The sequence below is a fragment of the Pipistrellus hanaki genome (genome assembly GCF_964339955.1).
Source record: "Pipistrellus hanaki genome assembly, chromosome: 17".
Lineage (NCBI taxonomy): Eukaryota > Metazoa > Chordata > Mammalia > Chiroptera > Vespertilionidae > Pipistrellus > Pipistrellus hanaki.
The window spans coordinates 40,693,328-40,707,801 of record NC_140519.1 but is presented as its reverse complement, the minus strand read 5'-3'; the positions used below and the strand labels follow the sequence as shown (position 1 = coordinate 40,707,801).

The following is a 14,474-nucleotide window of genomic DNA, read 5'->3' as shown; positions in this document are numbered from 1 at the left end:
GGAACTCCCATTTGACTCAGTGATCCCACTTCTAGGAATATATCCTAAGAAACCCCAAACACCAATCAGAAAGAATTGTATGCAACCCTATGTTTATAGCAGCACAATTTACAATAGCTAAGATCTGGAAACAGCCCAAGTGCCCATCAGGAGATGAGTGGATAAAAAAGCTATGGTACAATTATACCATGGATTACTATGCAGCAGAGGAAGGAAGGAAGGAAGGAAGGAAGGAAGGAAGGAAGGAAGGAAGGAAGGAAGGAAGGAAGGAAGGAAGGAAGGAAGGAAAGAAGGGAGAATCTCTTACCCCTTTGAGACAGCATGGAGGGACCTGGATAGTATTATGCTAAGCGAAATAAGCCAGTCAGAGAAAGACAGATATCACATGATCTCACTCATAGGTGGAATCTAATGGAAAAAAAAATAAAATGTTGAACAAAATAGATCCAGAAACATAGAAATATGGAACAGACTGTCGAGTCTCAGTGGGAAGAGATCAACTAAAGAACTTGTATGCATGAATGCATAACCCATGGACACAGACAATAGGGTGGTGAAGGCCCAGGGAGGAGAAGCAGATACAAGAGAAGTTCCCTGCCCGCTCCCTATCTGCCTAGAAGCAGGTCATGTATTTGGAAATTCTCTATCAGATGGACAGAGGTTAACCACTGGATATAACTCCTGACCTTACAAGCACCACAGGAGTCAACATAACAAACCTCGCTAAAATTAGCCCTTATCTTCCATTAGTTCCCACAGTCTGTCAGCCCTAGAAGCTGAAAGTCATTTTCCTTTGTCTTGTCCCGTCTCTAAAAATGTATTGTTCTTGTGTTATATAAGCCCAAATTCTAACCACCCCTTTGAGTTTCTCCTGGTTGAGTGCTTCTATATATATGTGTGTGTGTGTGTGTGTGTGTGTGTGTGTGTGTGTGTGTGCAATGCATATGATAATACATTTTTCTCTTGTTAATCTGTCTTTTGTCGGTCTAATAATTTATAGGGTCCCAGCCAATGAACCTAAGATGCAGAGGTGGTAAATTAAGTTCTTCCTCTTCTACACCTTCCAGTGTAACTTTAGAAATAGGATACTTCAATGAACCAAGAAGCTGACTAAAGTGCTATTAACCCCAAGAGATCATCAAAAAGGAATATGCATCTTTAGGGTATTTAGCCTCCCCAATTAGGAACATGAAGTGAATCTCTTCCTATGTGTTACGTAGTCAGGTTTTATAGCTTTCTTCATGTAGGCCTTCCTCGTTACTTATTACTTTTAAATCACATTTTCTGTTTTTAGTTCAGAATGCAAACTCCTTCTCATTTATCTTTTCTAATTATTTTACATACAGTATTAATTTCACACCCAGCTGCCTTCTTGAATTCCTTTCTTGAATGAATCTCCATTCATTCCTATAAAATGAAATTGATTATCCCTCCAACAGTGTCAGAAAATTGTGTGTGTGGCAGTGAGGACGGGACAAGGGATTCAAGTTACATACTCACCTATCTGGTGTGTTTTGGCATACACCCAAACAAATTACAAAAAGATTTAAGAAGTTTAAAATTTTTAAATTAATAATAAAACCCTGAGAAATCAGAGTTAAATATTTAACTACTTTGGGGATGAATAAAGATTTTCTGGACATAAAAGGAACAGGAAAAAAAAAAAAAAAAACACCAAGGAACATAAAGATTTAGTTATATTATGTTCAATATTTTCCAATGACCAAAGAAAATTAGTAGATAAACATCAAAATGTGAAATGCATTTGGAACAGATGACAGTTAAATAAGCAAATAAAACGCTCTTATAAAATCAATAAGACAAAAACCAATTCATACCCAATAGAAACATGGACAGAAGAAATAAATGGAATGATAATTCATAGAAGGTATCAAAAACCAATTTACATACAAAATATTCAACCGCACAATCCAATTCAAGTTGAAATGAGAGAGCTTTTTTTGTGGTGCATTCAAATAGCAAAGGGGAAAAAAAGCAAAAAAAAAAAAAAAAAAAAAAAAAAAGCAAAGATATGGTGCATCTAGCCCAAAAGCTCAAGCCTGTTTGATGATGAAAGCATTATGACAGGAATATGGAGTGTTATAACCTTTTTGGAAAGCAGGATGTTAATCTGAAGTAAAAGCTTAAAAACAAAATCAAAGCACAAACATGTATTTGTGAAATACTAAGAGATTTAGTAGGCAAAAATTATGCATAAAGATGACCCTTATAATATCATTTATAATAACAACTGGAAGCAACTGCAATGCCCCCAAATAAAGGAATAGTTAGTTTGGTGTATCCTTATGAAGAATACCTAATGGCTTGAGGAAAACTAGTGATCTATCAACTGAAAAAATCATAACACAGACATAAGAAGAAGGGAAGAAATACACAAAATGTTAATAATGGATATATTTGGAGAAAAGAATTATGGATACCTTGAATTTAACTCTTTACACTATGAGGAATTTTTCAGATGTTCTATAGTAAACATATTGTTACTTTTAAAAGGAAACACAAAAAGGGTTAGGTAGCCAATAGATAAAAATACGCCATCAAGTAGTGTTAAGAAATTTTTCAGAAACAAAGCAAAACAAACAAACAAACAAAAAAAAACAACAACCCCCCCCACACACACACACACTCACACACACAAAAAACAGTTTTTAAAATCAACAGACTTACAGCTGAAACCGGTTTGGCTCAATGGATAGAGCGTCAGCTGGGGGACTGAAGGGTCCCGGGTTCGATTCTAGTCAAGGGCATGTACATTGGTTGAGGGCATATCCCCAGTAGGGGGTGTGCAAGAGGCAGCTGATCGATGATTTTCTCTCATCGATGTTTCTAACTCTCTGACCCTCTCTCTTTCTCTCTGTAAAAAATAAATAAAATTTTTAAAAAATTAAAAAAATAAAAAGTCTCTTGCCAAAACCGGTTTGGCTCAGTGGATAGAGCATCGGTCTGGGGACTGAAAGGTCCCAGGTTCAATTCTGGTCAAGGGCATGTACCTTGGTTGCAGGCATATCCCCAGTAGAGGGTGTGCAAGAGGCAGCTGATCGATGACTCTCTCATCCATGTTTCTAACTCTATCTCTCTCCCTTCCTCTCTGTACAAAATCAATAAAATATATTTTTTTTAAATCAACAGATTTACAGAGGATGTTTTATATTTCATAACTGAAAATTTTTCTTCACATGACCAACACCATTAAAACACTTTTTAAATACAAGGAGCAACTAGCCGAAACCGGTTTGGCTCAGTGGATAGAGCGTCAGCCTGAGGACTGAAGGGTCCCAGGTTCGATTCCGGTCAAAGGCATGTGCCTTGGTTGCGGGCACATCCCCGGTGGGGGGTGTGCAGGAGGCAGCTGATCCATGATTTTCATTGATGTTTCTAACTCTCTATCCCCCTCCCTTCCTCTCTAAAAAATCAATACAATATATATTTTTTAAAATAAAAGGAGCAACTACCTAACTTTTAAATGTCTACTCCGGCCGAAACCGGTTTGGCTCAGTGGATAGAGAGTCAGCCTGCGGACTGAAAGGTCCTGGGTTCGATTCTGGTCAAGGGCATGTACCTTGGTTTCGAGCACATCCCCAGGCGGGCGTGTGCAAGAGGCAGCTGATCCATGATTCTCATTGATGTTTCTAACTCTCTATCCCCCTCCCTTCCTCTCTGTAAAAAAATCAATAAAATATTTTTTTAAAAAGAAAAAATAAATAAAACACTTTTTAAATGAAAGGAGCAACTAGCCGAAACCGGTTTGGCTCAGTGGATAGAGGACTGGAGGGTCCCAGGGTTCAATTCCGGTCGAGGGCATGTGCCTTGGTTGCAGGCACATCCCCAGTAGTGGGTGTGCAGGAGGCAGCTCATCCATGTCTCTCTCTCATGGATGTTTCTAACTCTCTATCCCTCTACCTTCCTCTCTGTAAAAGATCAATAAAATAGATACACTTTTTTTTGCCGAAACCGGTTTGGCTCAGCGGTAGAACGTTGGTCTACACGGACTGAAGGGTCCCGGGTTCGATTCAGGTCAGGGGCATGTACATCTACTGGGGATGTGCAAGAGGCAGCTGGTCGATGTTTCTCTCTCATCGATGTTTCTAGCTCTCTCTCTCTCTCTCCCTTCCTCTCTGTAAAAAAAATCAATAAAATATATTTTAAAATATGAAAAAAAATATATATATATATACACTTTTTAAATAAAAGGAGCAGCTATCTAACTTGTACCTGCCTGCTGGGAAGTACAGCCTCACTCAGAGCTCCCATCCCATCCCTGGTCCAGGAGCGGCCGCTTACCTTTCTCACTTACACTCTCGCTCTCGATCTCCACGTCGTCGCAGCTGGTGTACTCGGGCGTGGAGGCCAGCTCCTCCTCGGAGCTGCTCAGGGACACCTGGCGCATCTTGCCCCCCTTCTTGGACTTGTGGGGTCGGGGCGGGGGCGGCCGCACGGACTCGGACTGGTCGGAGCTGAGCGAGTCGTTCCTGAGCATCGTCTCCATCTTCTCGCGCTTGGCCTTCCTGCCGCCGGCCGAGCTGGGGTCCAGGTGCTGCTGCTGCTGCTGCTGCCTCCGCAGAGGCTCGGCGGCGGCGCGCCGCGCGTCCTGCCGGTGGTCCATGGGGATCGGGCTCCTGCGGGGCGTCGGGGGGCTGTGGTTCGTGGTCCTGGGTGGATAGGACGCCGCCGCCGAGCCGGGCCCCTGCGCCTCTCGAGTCCTCTCCATGGAGTAGGAGCGCTGGCTCTCCAGGGCGGCTCTGCGCTCGGACGCGGACCTCTGCCTGGCCGGCCGCTCCGTCCTCTCCGTCCTCTCCGTCCTCTCCGTCCTCTCCATCCTCAGCGAGGCCGTCCTGGCGTCCTCCAGCTCGGCGTTGGCCAGGGACACGTCGCTGTGCCTGCGCTCGTGCCGCGCGCGGGACACCTCGGCGTGGATGCGCATCTGCTCCTCGTAGGGCTGCGGCTTGACCGGGTAACGGGCCAGGTTGGGGTCGCTGCGGTAGCGCGCCTGGTACTCCTCCTCCTCGCGCCTCTGCCTCTCATAGTCCTCCCTGCCCTCCAGGTCCTCGTCATCGTCGTACTCTTTGGCGTGCCGGTGGCCCCTCCGGCCGGGCTCCCTGTAGCTTACGGGGTCCGATGCTTCGTAGAACGGGGGCTCGCGCGGAGGCCGCCGGTCGGCGTAATCCGATGGAGACCTGGGCATGGCGCTGCCCGCGGGCGCATACTGCGGGTCCTCCTCCCTCTCCTCCCGCGGGGCGTACCTTCTGTTCTGGTCCCTGGACACGGACGGACTTCTTTTCCTAAGGGATGAGAAGAGCAACGTTTAAGAAAAGAAAAGAAAAGGGATGAGAAGAGCAGCGTTTACATAATTCTACGTTTTATTGATTCACAGAGAGGTGGATGGATACGTTCAAATGGTTCTTTTGCTCCTTTTTTAAAAAAAAAAAAAATTCATTTCAAAGTCACGCCAAAACAAAAGTGTTACTTCTATGCATTCTATGTCGTTCAAATAGGAAATGGAAAGGGTACTTTGGATGCGGTTATTAAAACACTGATACACTACATAGGAAATGTACTCATTGGGAACTCATTGGGAACTTAGGTAACCATCACATGCTGCTGCTGGAAAACAGATTTTATTCTCCTTTCCTTGCCTGGCTCCAACTTCAGCTGCCTCCCAACCTGTTATTCAGAAACTTATAACAAAACAAACAAAAAAAAAACAAAACAAAAAAAAACCATCTTCCTTCTCTCCATTCTGACATCTTGGTGTGAAAGTTACTTAAAAAAGTAATGAAGTCAAACGGACTTGGCTCAAGAATTGAATACTCCTAACTAAAGCGAAGTGTTGGTCGCTAAGTGAAATAAGCCAGTCAGAGAAAGACAAGTATCATATGGTCTCACTCCTCGGTGGAATCTAGTGAACAAAATAAACTGACAAACAAAATAGATCCAGAGACACAGAAGCATGGGACAGACTGAAGATCTTCAGAGTAAAAGCAGGCCTGGGGGGGTCGGGGGTGGGAGAGATGTAACTCTATTATATGTTAATTTGGCTCTTGTTTTGGGCTACAAAAACCAACTCTTGTTTATAAAATGACTTTTTTGGCAAAATACATTTTGAGTATCAATCACTTTACAACTAAACATTTAGAACAAAACCACCTTGCAACTTAGGGGTGTCTAGTAATATGTTATATTTAACATCTAGTAATGTATTTAATATCTAGTAATATATTTAACATCTACTATTATAGGACAGAAGTAGAATAAAAAATAAAACAAAATACTTCAGTCCCTGAGGAATTAACATAAATTTTGAGAGTAAGTAGGATATAAATGTAGTGAGTCTTTAATAACACAAGGAATATATTCCATTTATTAATAAATAAGAATATTTACTTAGGTAATTCGGTTCCAGTAAAAAGAATATTAACAATTAATTAGTCCTTAGCAAGTCATATACTAGTAAGTGCTTTTTAAAAATCATACCTTCAATAAATTGAATTCAGTATTAAATCCAGCAATCACTTTGTTCTAGAGATTATGAAATTTGCCTGAAACATGTGAATCATACTGTAGATAGTGATTTGTACTGGATTTAAGTAAAAATAGTGTATTTAGCAGTATCCATGCAGTATAAAGCTTTAAAAAAAATGGTATTTTTTCAGATTATTGACTCTTTAAATGTTGTTCTATTTTTCCTATGGTCATAATTTCTGAAATTGGGATAACTATTGTCATTGTTACTTATCATGGAATTAGGTTTCTAAAAATATGGTTAAGTTACCTTACAGTATATTAAAGATATGCTAGAAGCAAAGTAAGATTTTATTCTAAAGAATATTCTTCTAAACAATGAAGAATCTAATATTAGTTACTCCAAAATATTAAAATACCTTGTCAAAAACAATTTCTAAAAACTATAGTGTGAATTACTGAATATTCTACTTCGACATATTTTTCAGGAATTGATGAAAGTTCAACTACTGTATCTCTAATCTCTAGCTTCACTACTGGTTTTTATAAACAAGCCTTAGCATTTATTATTTTCAATTGGGAAGTATTTTATAGGTAAAATAATATAATGATAATGTATAAACTTCCCTAAATCATGAAGCATTGAACAGTATTTAATCCATATATTATAATTCAGAAAAATGGAGCAACCCATATAAGGTATTATATTTCACTTAATCCTTCAAAGACTATGAAAACTTAAGAGGCAGAATCCAAAATTATGCCTTTTTTTTAGAATAAAATATATTTGTGACATTATATAGTGCTTTAATATTTATGCCAATACATTTTATCAATCCCAATTTCTGACCAATACTATATCAGTATATATTTATATTCACTTTATATTAACCTAATATTTTTTCATCTTCTCTTTATTAAAACCTAGATTGTTAGAATCTTTTTCTTTTTCCTATATTATAGTCATCTTAATCAGAACAAGTTTATAGAAAACCTCATATAGAAATATACTATTTGTACTTTAATTAGAAGCATTTCTGTTCATTGTTTATAACTGCTGTAATATGGACTAACCACCAATCTGCATATTTCTAAATATTCTGGCTATGTATTCACACTTTACTGGATAGTTTGAGCAGGAATCTACCAATCAGTCTCTTTAAAATTCCATGTTTAAAAATTATACTGACTGATGGGGAAACTCTAAATGAAAAGATTCTTTCTCCATTAAAGTCACTTTCCTAATTTCCCAAAGGCAGTCTCAATGCATATACTGTACAGTAATTCATTTCATTTTTACCATAGCTTCTATTTTAATATTTACAACATTTATATTCTTATGTGGTTTCTGTTATTATACCACCGATATATATCAATACTGACCACACATATACTATAAAATAATCAAGTTTCTGAAAATATAATCCAGTAAACATGTAAAAACTTTTATAAGGACAGTGAATGATTAGATGGAAACTTAAGTGTTAATATTCATGTTTTTAAATTTTAAGACCTATGTAACTTTTTTAAATCATAAGGACACCAAAAGTAGAGTGAAGAATAAAAAATTAGGAATTTCTGTAAATTCAAATTTTATATTATTACAGTTAAGTGCTATGTATGTGAAAATGTCTTACTCATAATCTTTATTATAGAGCTCATTTAAAAATTGTCATTTTATAAATGAAAAAATAGAACAACATTTAAAGAATCAATAATCTGAAAAAATACCATCTTTTTTAAAGCTTTCTGCATGGATACTGCTAAATACACTTAAACGATACCTCATTAATTCAATCACACATGCTAACCATCTAGTTTAAACATAGCATTGCAATCAAGTGGTGAAATTTGAAGCTGTTAAGACACATTAAATCAAGGATTTAAAAGAAGCATGCGATCCTGTAAAACGTGAAATATATAGGGTCCTTTCCTGTAATTCTTACAAAAAGCTTTTTACGAATCAAACCATTTACATTCATTAAAACCCATAAAACAGATTCATCTTTTATTACATATCACAATATTTAACACATTAGTACAGTTTTACCTTTTGCTCAACCAACGCACATCTGTCGAGCACGAAGCATCATGTTGACAAAAATGCATGAGCACAGGGCCAGGCGGTGCTTTCCCTTAATCCTTCTAGCTCTAGCGAAACCACAGGAGCCATCCTTAATCAGATGATTTCACTGTCTCTGTTTGCTTACCATCATTTCATTTCAAAAGCCAATTACTAAAAAGTTACACCTAAAACAACATGCGTTCACGGATGGAGACATAAAACCCTCTAGGAACGGGCCTGTTAAGGAAAAATGTTATTCTTTAATGCTGTCGCCATGTGACTGTATATAGCTCCAGGTCAAGTGAGAATGTACCCTGTAAGGAGGATTATGGTACTTAGCTGATTAGTGCCTCACAATACTGAACACCAAATGCATCCTACATCCTAGGCATTTCTAGACAAAATACTCAAAACACACAGACTCGGAAATTTGTAAGACATGTTCTCCTACATGAATTATAATATTTTCACAATAGCAAAATTCATTGTGTTTGTTATTGATGAGTCTACTACACTGCTTTTCCTATGAAATGTATACTGGTAATGAAATATGATGGTTTAATAGGTCTATTCTATAATTTCTTTTCCATTATTCAAGAGAATGTTTCCCCAAAGGGGTTATGGGGGCAGAAAGTAGTTGTTTCTGTAGAAATTTTATGAAAAACTGTGTTGCATAAACTGAAAAGTTGGTTAGAAACTGAGTTTAAATCAAGCTTTGCTTATTCCAATTTATCACTTAACCTCTCAATGCCTCTAGTCAATCATTCAAAAAATAAAAATAAAAACAGAAAAGAAGGTAACACCACAGACGCCCTTTATACCTAAAGCCAATTATCGAGATGTTACTATTACACTTCTGAAAGTTATATTTAAGTATTCTAATACACTTAAATAAAAGTAAGAAGAGGCCAGTGTTGGAAGAGTGGGGAGAGTTGCACTGTTTTCTGGTCTCCTGAATCTCACATTTAAACGAGGGTCTAGGCATACGTGGCAGCACCATTCAACCATTTGTGCCGTATTCACACCGAATATTTTCCCAGAATGAAGTATAGATCTTGGAGAGATTGTGAGAGGCCTTTCTTCCCTCTGGGATTCCTAAAAATAACTTAGTAGATTCTTGAAGCAGAAATGCAATAAAAAATCAAGATCATTCATTTTCATAGGAATGTTAACCAATAATAAAGTCCAACCATTTACATCCCATAGTTTTAATAAACTGAAACAAAAATCCCACAGAAGATTTTGATTCTTTCAAGCTGGTAAGTCCAGAAGATTTCAGAAACAACACTACAGTATTAGCCAAAACTCACATTACTTATTTTTCTTATTTGTATTTTACCATGACAAAATACCCAAAATACTACTCTTAAGTAAACAAGCAAAAGATGTGCCTTCAAAGCATGAATCTTGAAAATATCAACCTCTTCATTCTCCGGAATACTGAGTCTCTTTTGTGCTATTTGGTTCATTTGTAAGGGTGACTTGGGAATTTAAGTGGTTGTTTTCAGTGATGTAGAGAAAACTACATTGCTTGACAGAGGGAGAGATGAGGAGTTAAAGAAGAGCTGTTTCTTAGTAACAGAACAGCATGAATCTTTGAAAAATAGACCTGCAGCTCTGCCAATTAGCCTGACACTAACCTGCATGAGAATACAACTCAATCAAATTATTCCAGAGAGTGGCAGGTACAAAGAAAGCGCTTGCTAAACAAGATTTTTCTTGGAAGAGAATTCATAGTAACAGATCAATACAGTACCCTTTGGAGCAACTAATGACAAAACAAAACAAAAAAAACATACAAAATGTATTTCATTTAAAAGTTGGAATCTTCATTATACCAGTATTTGTAGTAACAGGTATTTTCCTATGTACCCCCTCCTATATGTTTAAGTGCCAGTAAGTACACACATAGCATTATATATGTAATTGATACAAAGCTGGCATAAGTAGTTTCTCCATAATCTGCAGTTCCTATCTGGCTCAATTAAATCAATGAAAGAAACCCAACATATCTTCCAGAATGTTCTTTCTCAGACAGAGAGAACAGCACCTGCCAGCATGATAAGTGGGTGCTCCTTAGCTCCCTACACCAATGTCATACTGCTTCCATGAGGCATCAGTCAGCCCCACTGACTGCAGTGTATTCTCTTCAAGATACACACCCTTGATTCTTTAATACGTCCAGACCAGTAAAATACTATGAAATGGAGACTCGCTGGCAGATTGTCTTCAAAAGTGACTGTTTTCAAAAGTGGTACATATACACTAATATCTCGAGGTGTCACTGTTTCCACTTCATTCCCAGTCTCAGAAAGTCTGGCCCAAACCCTACACACATAAAAACATGAAAGCATGATGGGCATTTTAAGAAAGATTTACCAAGGTAGAGAAAATAGCATTGCCCCTCAGAGAACAAAGCTTCCATAAAACACCTCCTTTTTAAGAACCTGTTCCACTCTTGAAACCTCTTACTAGAGTGTCCCCCAGAGTCTTTTTTTAAAATTTATCTTTATTGTTGAAAAGTATTACAAATGCCTTTTCCTTCTACACTGACACCCTCCACTCCTCAGCCACCCGCTCCCAGGCCTTCACCACACTATTGTCTGTGTCCACAGGTGCAGATATGCCTATAAATCTTTTGGTTAATCTCTCCCCACCCACCTTCACTTTCCCTCTGAGATTCATCGGTCTGTCCCATGCTTCTGTGACTCTAGATCTATTTTGTTCATCAGCTTATCTTGTTCATTAGATTCCACATATGAGTGAGATCACACACTCTTTCATTTAAAAACACAAAAAACAGTGATGCTTACTGAAGAAAGGCCCCTAATAAGTAGATCCATAATGTGTGGGAGACACTGGCAGGGCTGAGCTTTGTTAATGAAGGCTGTTAAATCTCACCAAGAGCTTTTAAAACACGATGTTCTCTTTTAAACACCGCACTACAAGAGGGATGTCAGTGAAGAGGCTTGTTTGAGACATTGAGGTTGATGAGATGCCCAGATTAGACCACTAGAGCTAGGACTTCATTTTGAATGTAAACATGTTTTTTAATATAAATTCCACCCCCAAAAAAATTATTCTTTTTTACCACTTTTATAGCAAAGTTTCTTCGGCAGTCTTAAAAATACCTGATAGAAAATAATATCCCATTGTGAACTTAATTGCTTAACCTCTAATTTATGCCTATTCTCTAAAAAATGTGTTATATAACAAGCTAAAAATAGGTGAATTTTTGGATCACTTAAAGTCTTCTGAATGAAGAAAATAGAAAATGTATTCTGGAAAGAACTGCAAGGAGTATCTGTTGTTTGGCCCTTTACCATCTGTCTTCCTTCTTTCTTGAAAAAGAAGGAATGTCTCCCTAGTCCTCAGCTTTGTAGTTTGGATTGAATTGAATACATCCTTGCATAATAACTACCACAATGACCAAAGCTGGGCCAGTCACGTGACTCTTACAGGGATCTGCCTGACAGGCTGAGGCACAGATTCCCTGTGTTAGGGGTGAGGATTCACGTGACCTCAGAACTATTAGAAGTCAAATTAGGGTCATAAGTTGGAGGAATCCAACCCAAATGGAAGTAAAAATCCACTTAGTGGCAACTGAAAATACAAAGAAATTAGGTCCATGTTATAAGAAAGTCAGGATCAATCTTTACCCGATTCAACATGTACCTCTGAGGAGTTTTTAATCAGGTAGACCAATAAATTCCCTTTATGTTTTAAGCCTGTTTCGGTGGGGTTTTCTATTCCTTGCACCTGAAGTCTTCTTGACTAACACTGATACTGTGACACAGACTCTAAAGTCACAGGAAACTTGCCCATCAGCTGTCACAAGTCCGTGAACTCTGTTTCCACACACATTGAAAAGTATGAACGCTGGGACCCTTATGTACTCCATAGTCACCGCTTCTTTAAAGTATTTCCATTTTTCCCACTAAAAACAGTAATTTTACAAGATCAAAATCTTTTCTGAGATGAAAAATCACAAGATTACATGTTCAGTATTAAATTTCATGTAATAATTATGGCTTGCTCCACTTAAGGCCAGAAAGTGCTAAAAACAAATCAATATGTCTCAAGCAACATCAACACACTGCTTTTTAAAAGTAATTTGCATTAGCGGGGCTGGTATGGCTCGGTGACTGAGAGCATGTGTACCTATGAACCAGGAGGTCAGAGTTTGATTCCTGGTCAGGGCACATCAGGTCCAGTTGCAAGCTCAATCCCCAGCAGAGGGCACGCAGGAGACAGCCAATTGATGATTTTCATCACTGATGTTTCTCTCTCCCTCCCTCTCTCTCTCTCTCTCTCTCTCTCTCTCTCTCTCTCTCTCTCTCTCCCTCCCTCCCTCCCTCCCTCCCTCCCTCCCTCCCTCTCTCTCTCTCTCTCTCTCTCTCTCTCTCTCTCTCTCTCTCTCTTTCTCTCCCTTCCTCTCTGGTCAATAAAAATATAGTTTTTAAAAATAAAAGTAATTTGCATTAAACTAGCCCCCACTCTACTTCTGAGCTAATTTGGAAATAGAGAAGATAGATGACCCATGGAATGCCAACTCTACTGCTGATATAACTGAAATTAGAGAATCGTCCTCTCGCTATGTAGAAGTAAGCAACCTATAACCAAGCCTCATAATCATATAGACATTCCTATCCAGGCAGAGATAACACTGGACTAAGACTATTTATTTTATACCCTGTCCCTGTAAAACTTAAGGCAAAAACTGGGGAGCAGCCTGTTCCCAAGAGAAAGAGGAAAGAAAAAGAAAATATTACTTATGTTCACTTCCTGGTCCCCAAGAGTGGAGTAGAGCAGGGAGTTCAGGGGAGCCAGGAATATTATCTCCGTGCAGCTCTCTCCACATGGAGGAAACACAGGAGTAAGGAAGGAGGATCTCCTACCCAAATCCCAGAACATCGAAGTCTAGGATTGTGTTAAGTTGAAGCAGCTCTAGTGAACACAGGACTTGAGGATTGAGCATTCACAGTAATACTTTGCTTAAACTCTAAATTGATGGGATTGCAATAAGGAATTACAGCTTCATAGAATTCATAGAATTGAACCACGACCAAAGGCGAAAGAGAATGTGGCAAACATTATTGGTTGCCTCCTGAATATCCAATCTCTCTCCTCTCTTACAAATAGAATCCTAAATTTATTCAGGGCAACAGTGTGGTTGGGGGTGGCCATGTGACATAGTTCAGATCAATGAGATTTAGGTAGAAGTTTACCAGGTACAGCTTCCACAAAAGCTACTTCTTGCTAATGAAAAGAGATAAACCCAGCTGGCATACACGTTTCACACCTTGCCTGTCCTCCTTTTTGACTGGAATGTGGTCCTGCTGCCTATGGCCCAACAGCCTCTTTTAACCACGACTTTGAAAGACACACGCTGCAGGTAGCAGGACGGTAAGCCAACAAAGAGCGCCCGTCTCTGTAGACTTCCTTGGGCAGCTGTATCATCCTTAAACTGTCTATCTCCAGATTAGTTTTACATGAGAAAAACATACCCTCCTTCTCTTTTAAATCACTGTGTTTATGAGATACATAATCACATATGTATTGCTATCGATAGCCGAAGGCAATAGTGAGGCCAGAGAGAAACTTGTAACCTGGCTGCTATTTCTTTAGAAAATAAACAAGTAAGTAAGAGGCCACCACAGGTGAAAAGGGTCTAGAAACAGAAAATACATACATATTGAAAAATAAAGTATAGCGAAGGGGAGAGTGATTTCAAATGAAAGAAACAGAACAGTATAACAAGGATTCCACTATTCCTTATCCAGTGGTGCTCTGGAGCCAAGAGGCAGGCTACTGTCAGCATCTATCTCCTCCTAACTCTGTGTTCAGTGATGTCACACTGATGGCTTTAAATCAGTCAGCCATGTTAGAAATACTTACATCATGAATATTTGCAAATGCTACAAATCAG

The 14,474-nt window shown here is 38.8% G+C and overlaps 1 protein-coding gene across 50 annotated transcripts in view; it reads right to left on the bottom strand.

The window, feature by feature from the left end:
• Positions 1 to 14,474, bottom strand: part of RIMS2 (regulating synaptic membrane exocytosis 2) — a gene marked incomplete at its 5' end in the record, with an annotated part of 298,413 nt that overhangs the window by 170,814 nt on the left and 113,125 nt on the right. For all 50 annotated transcript variants that reach the window (XM_084864496.1, XM_084864498.1, XM_084864512.1 and 47 more), the window contains one exon: positions 4,303 to 5,300. In XM_084864496.1, coding sequence (XP_084720622.1) covers positions 4,303 to 5,300 — 998 coding nt within the window. The remainder of the gene's footprint in view (positions 1 to 4,302; positions 5,301 to 14,474) is intronic.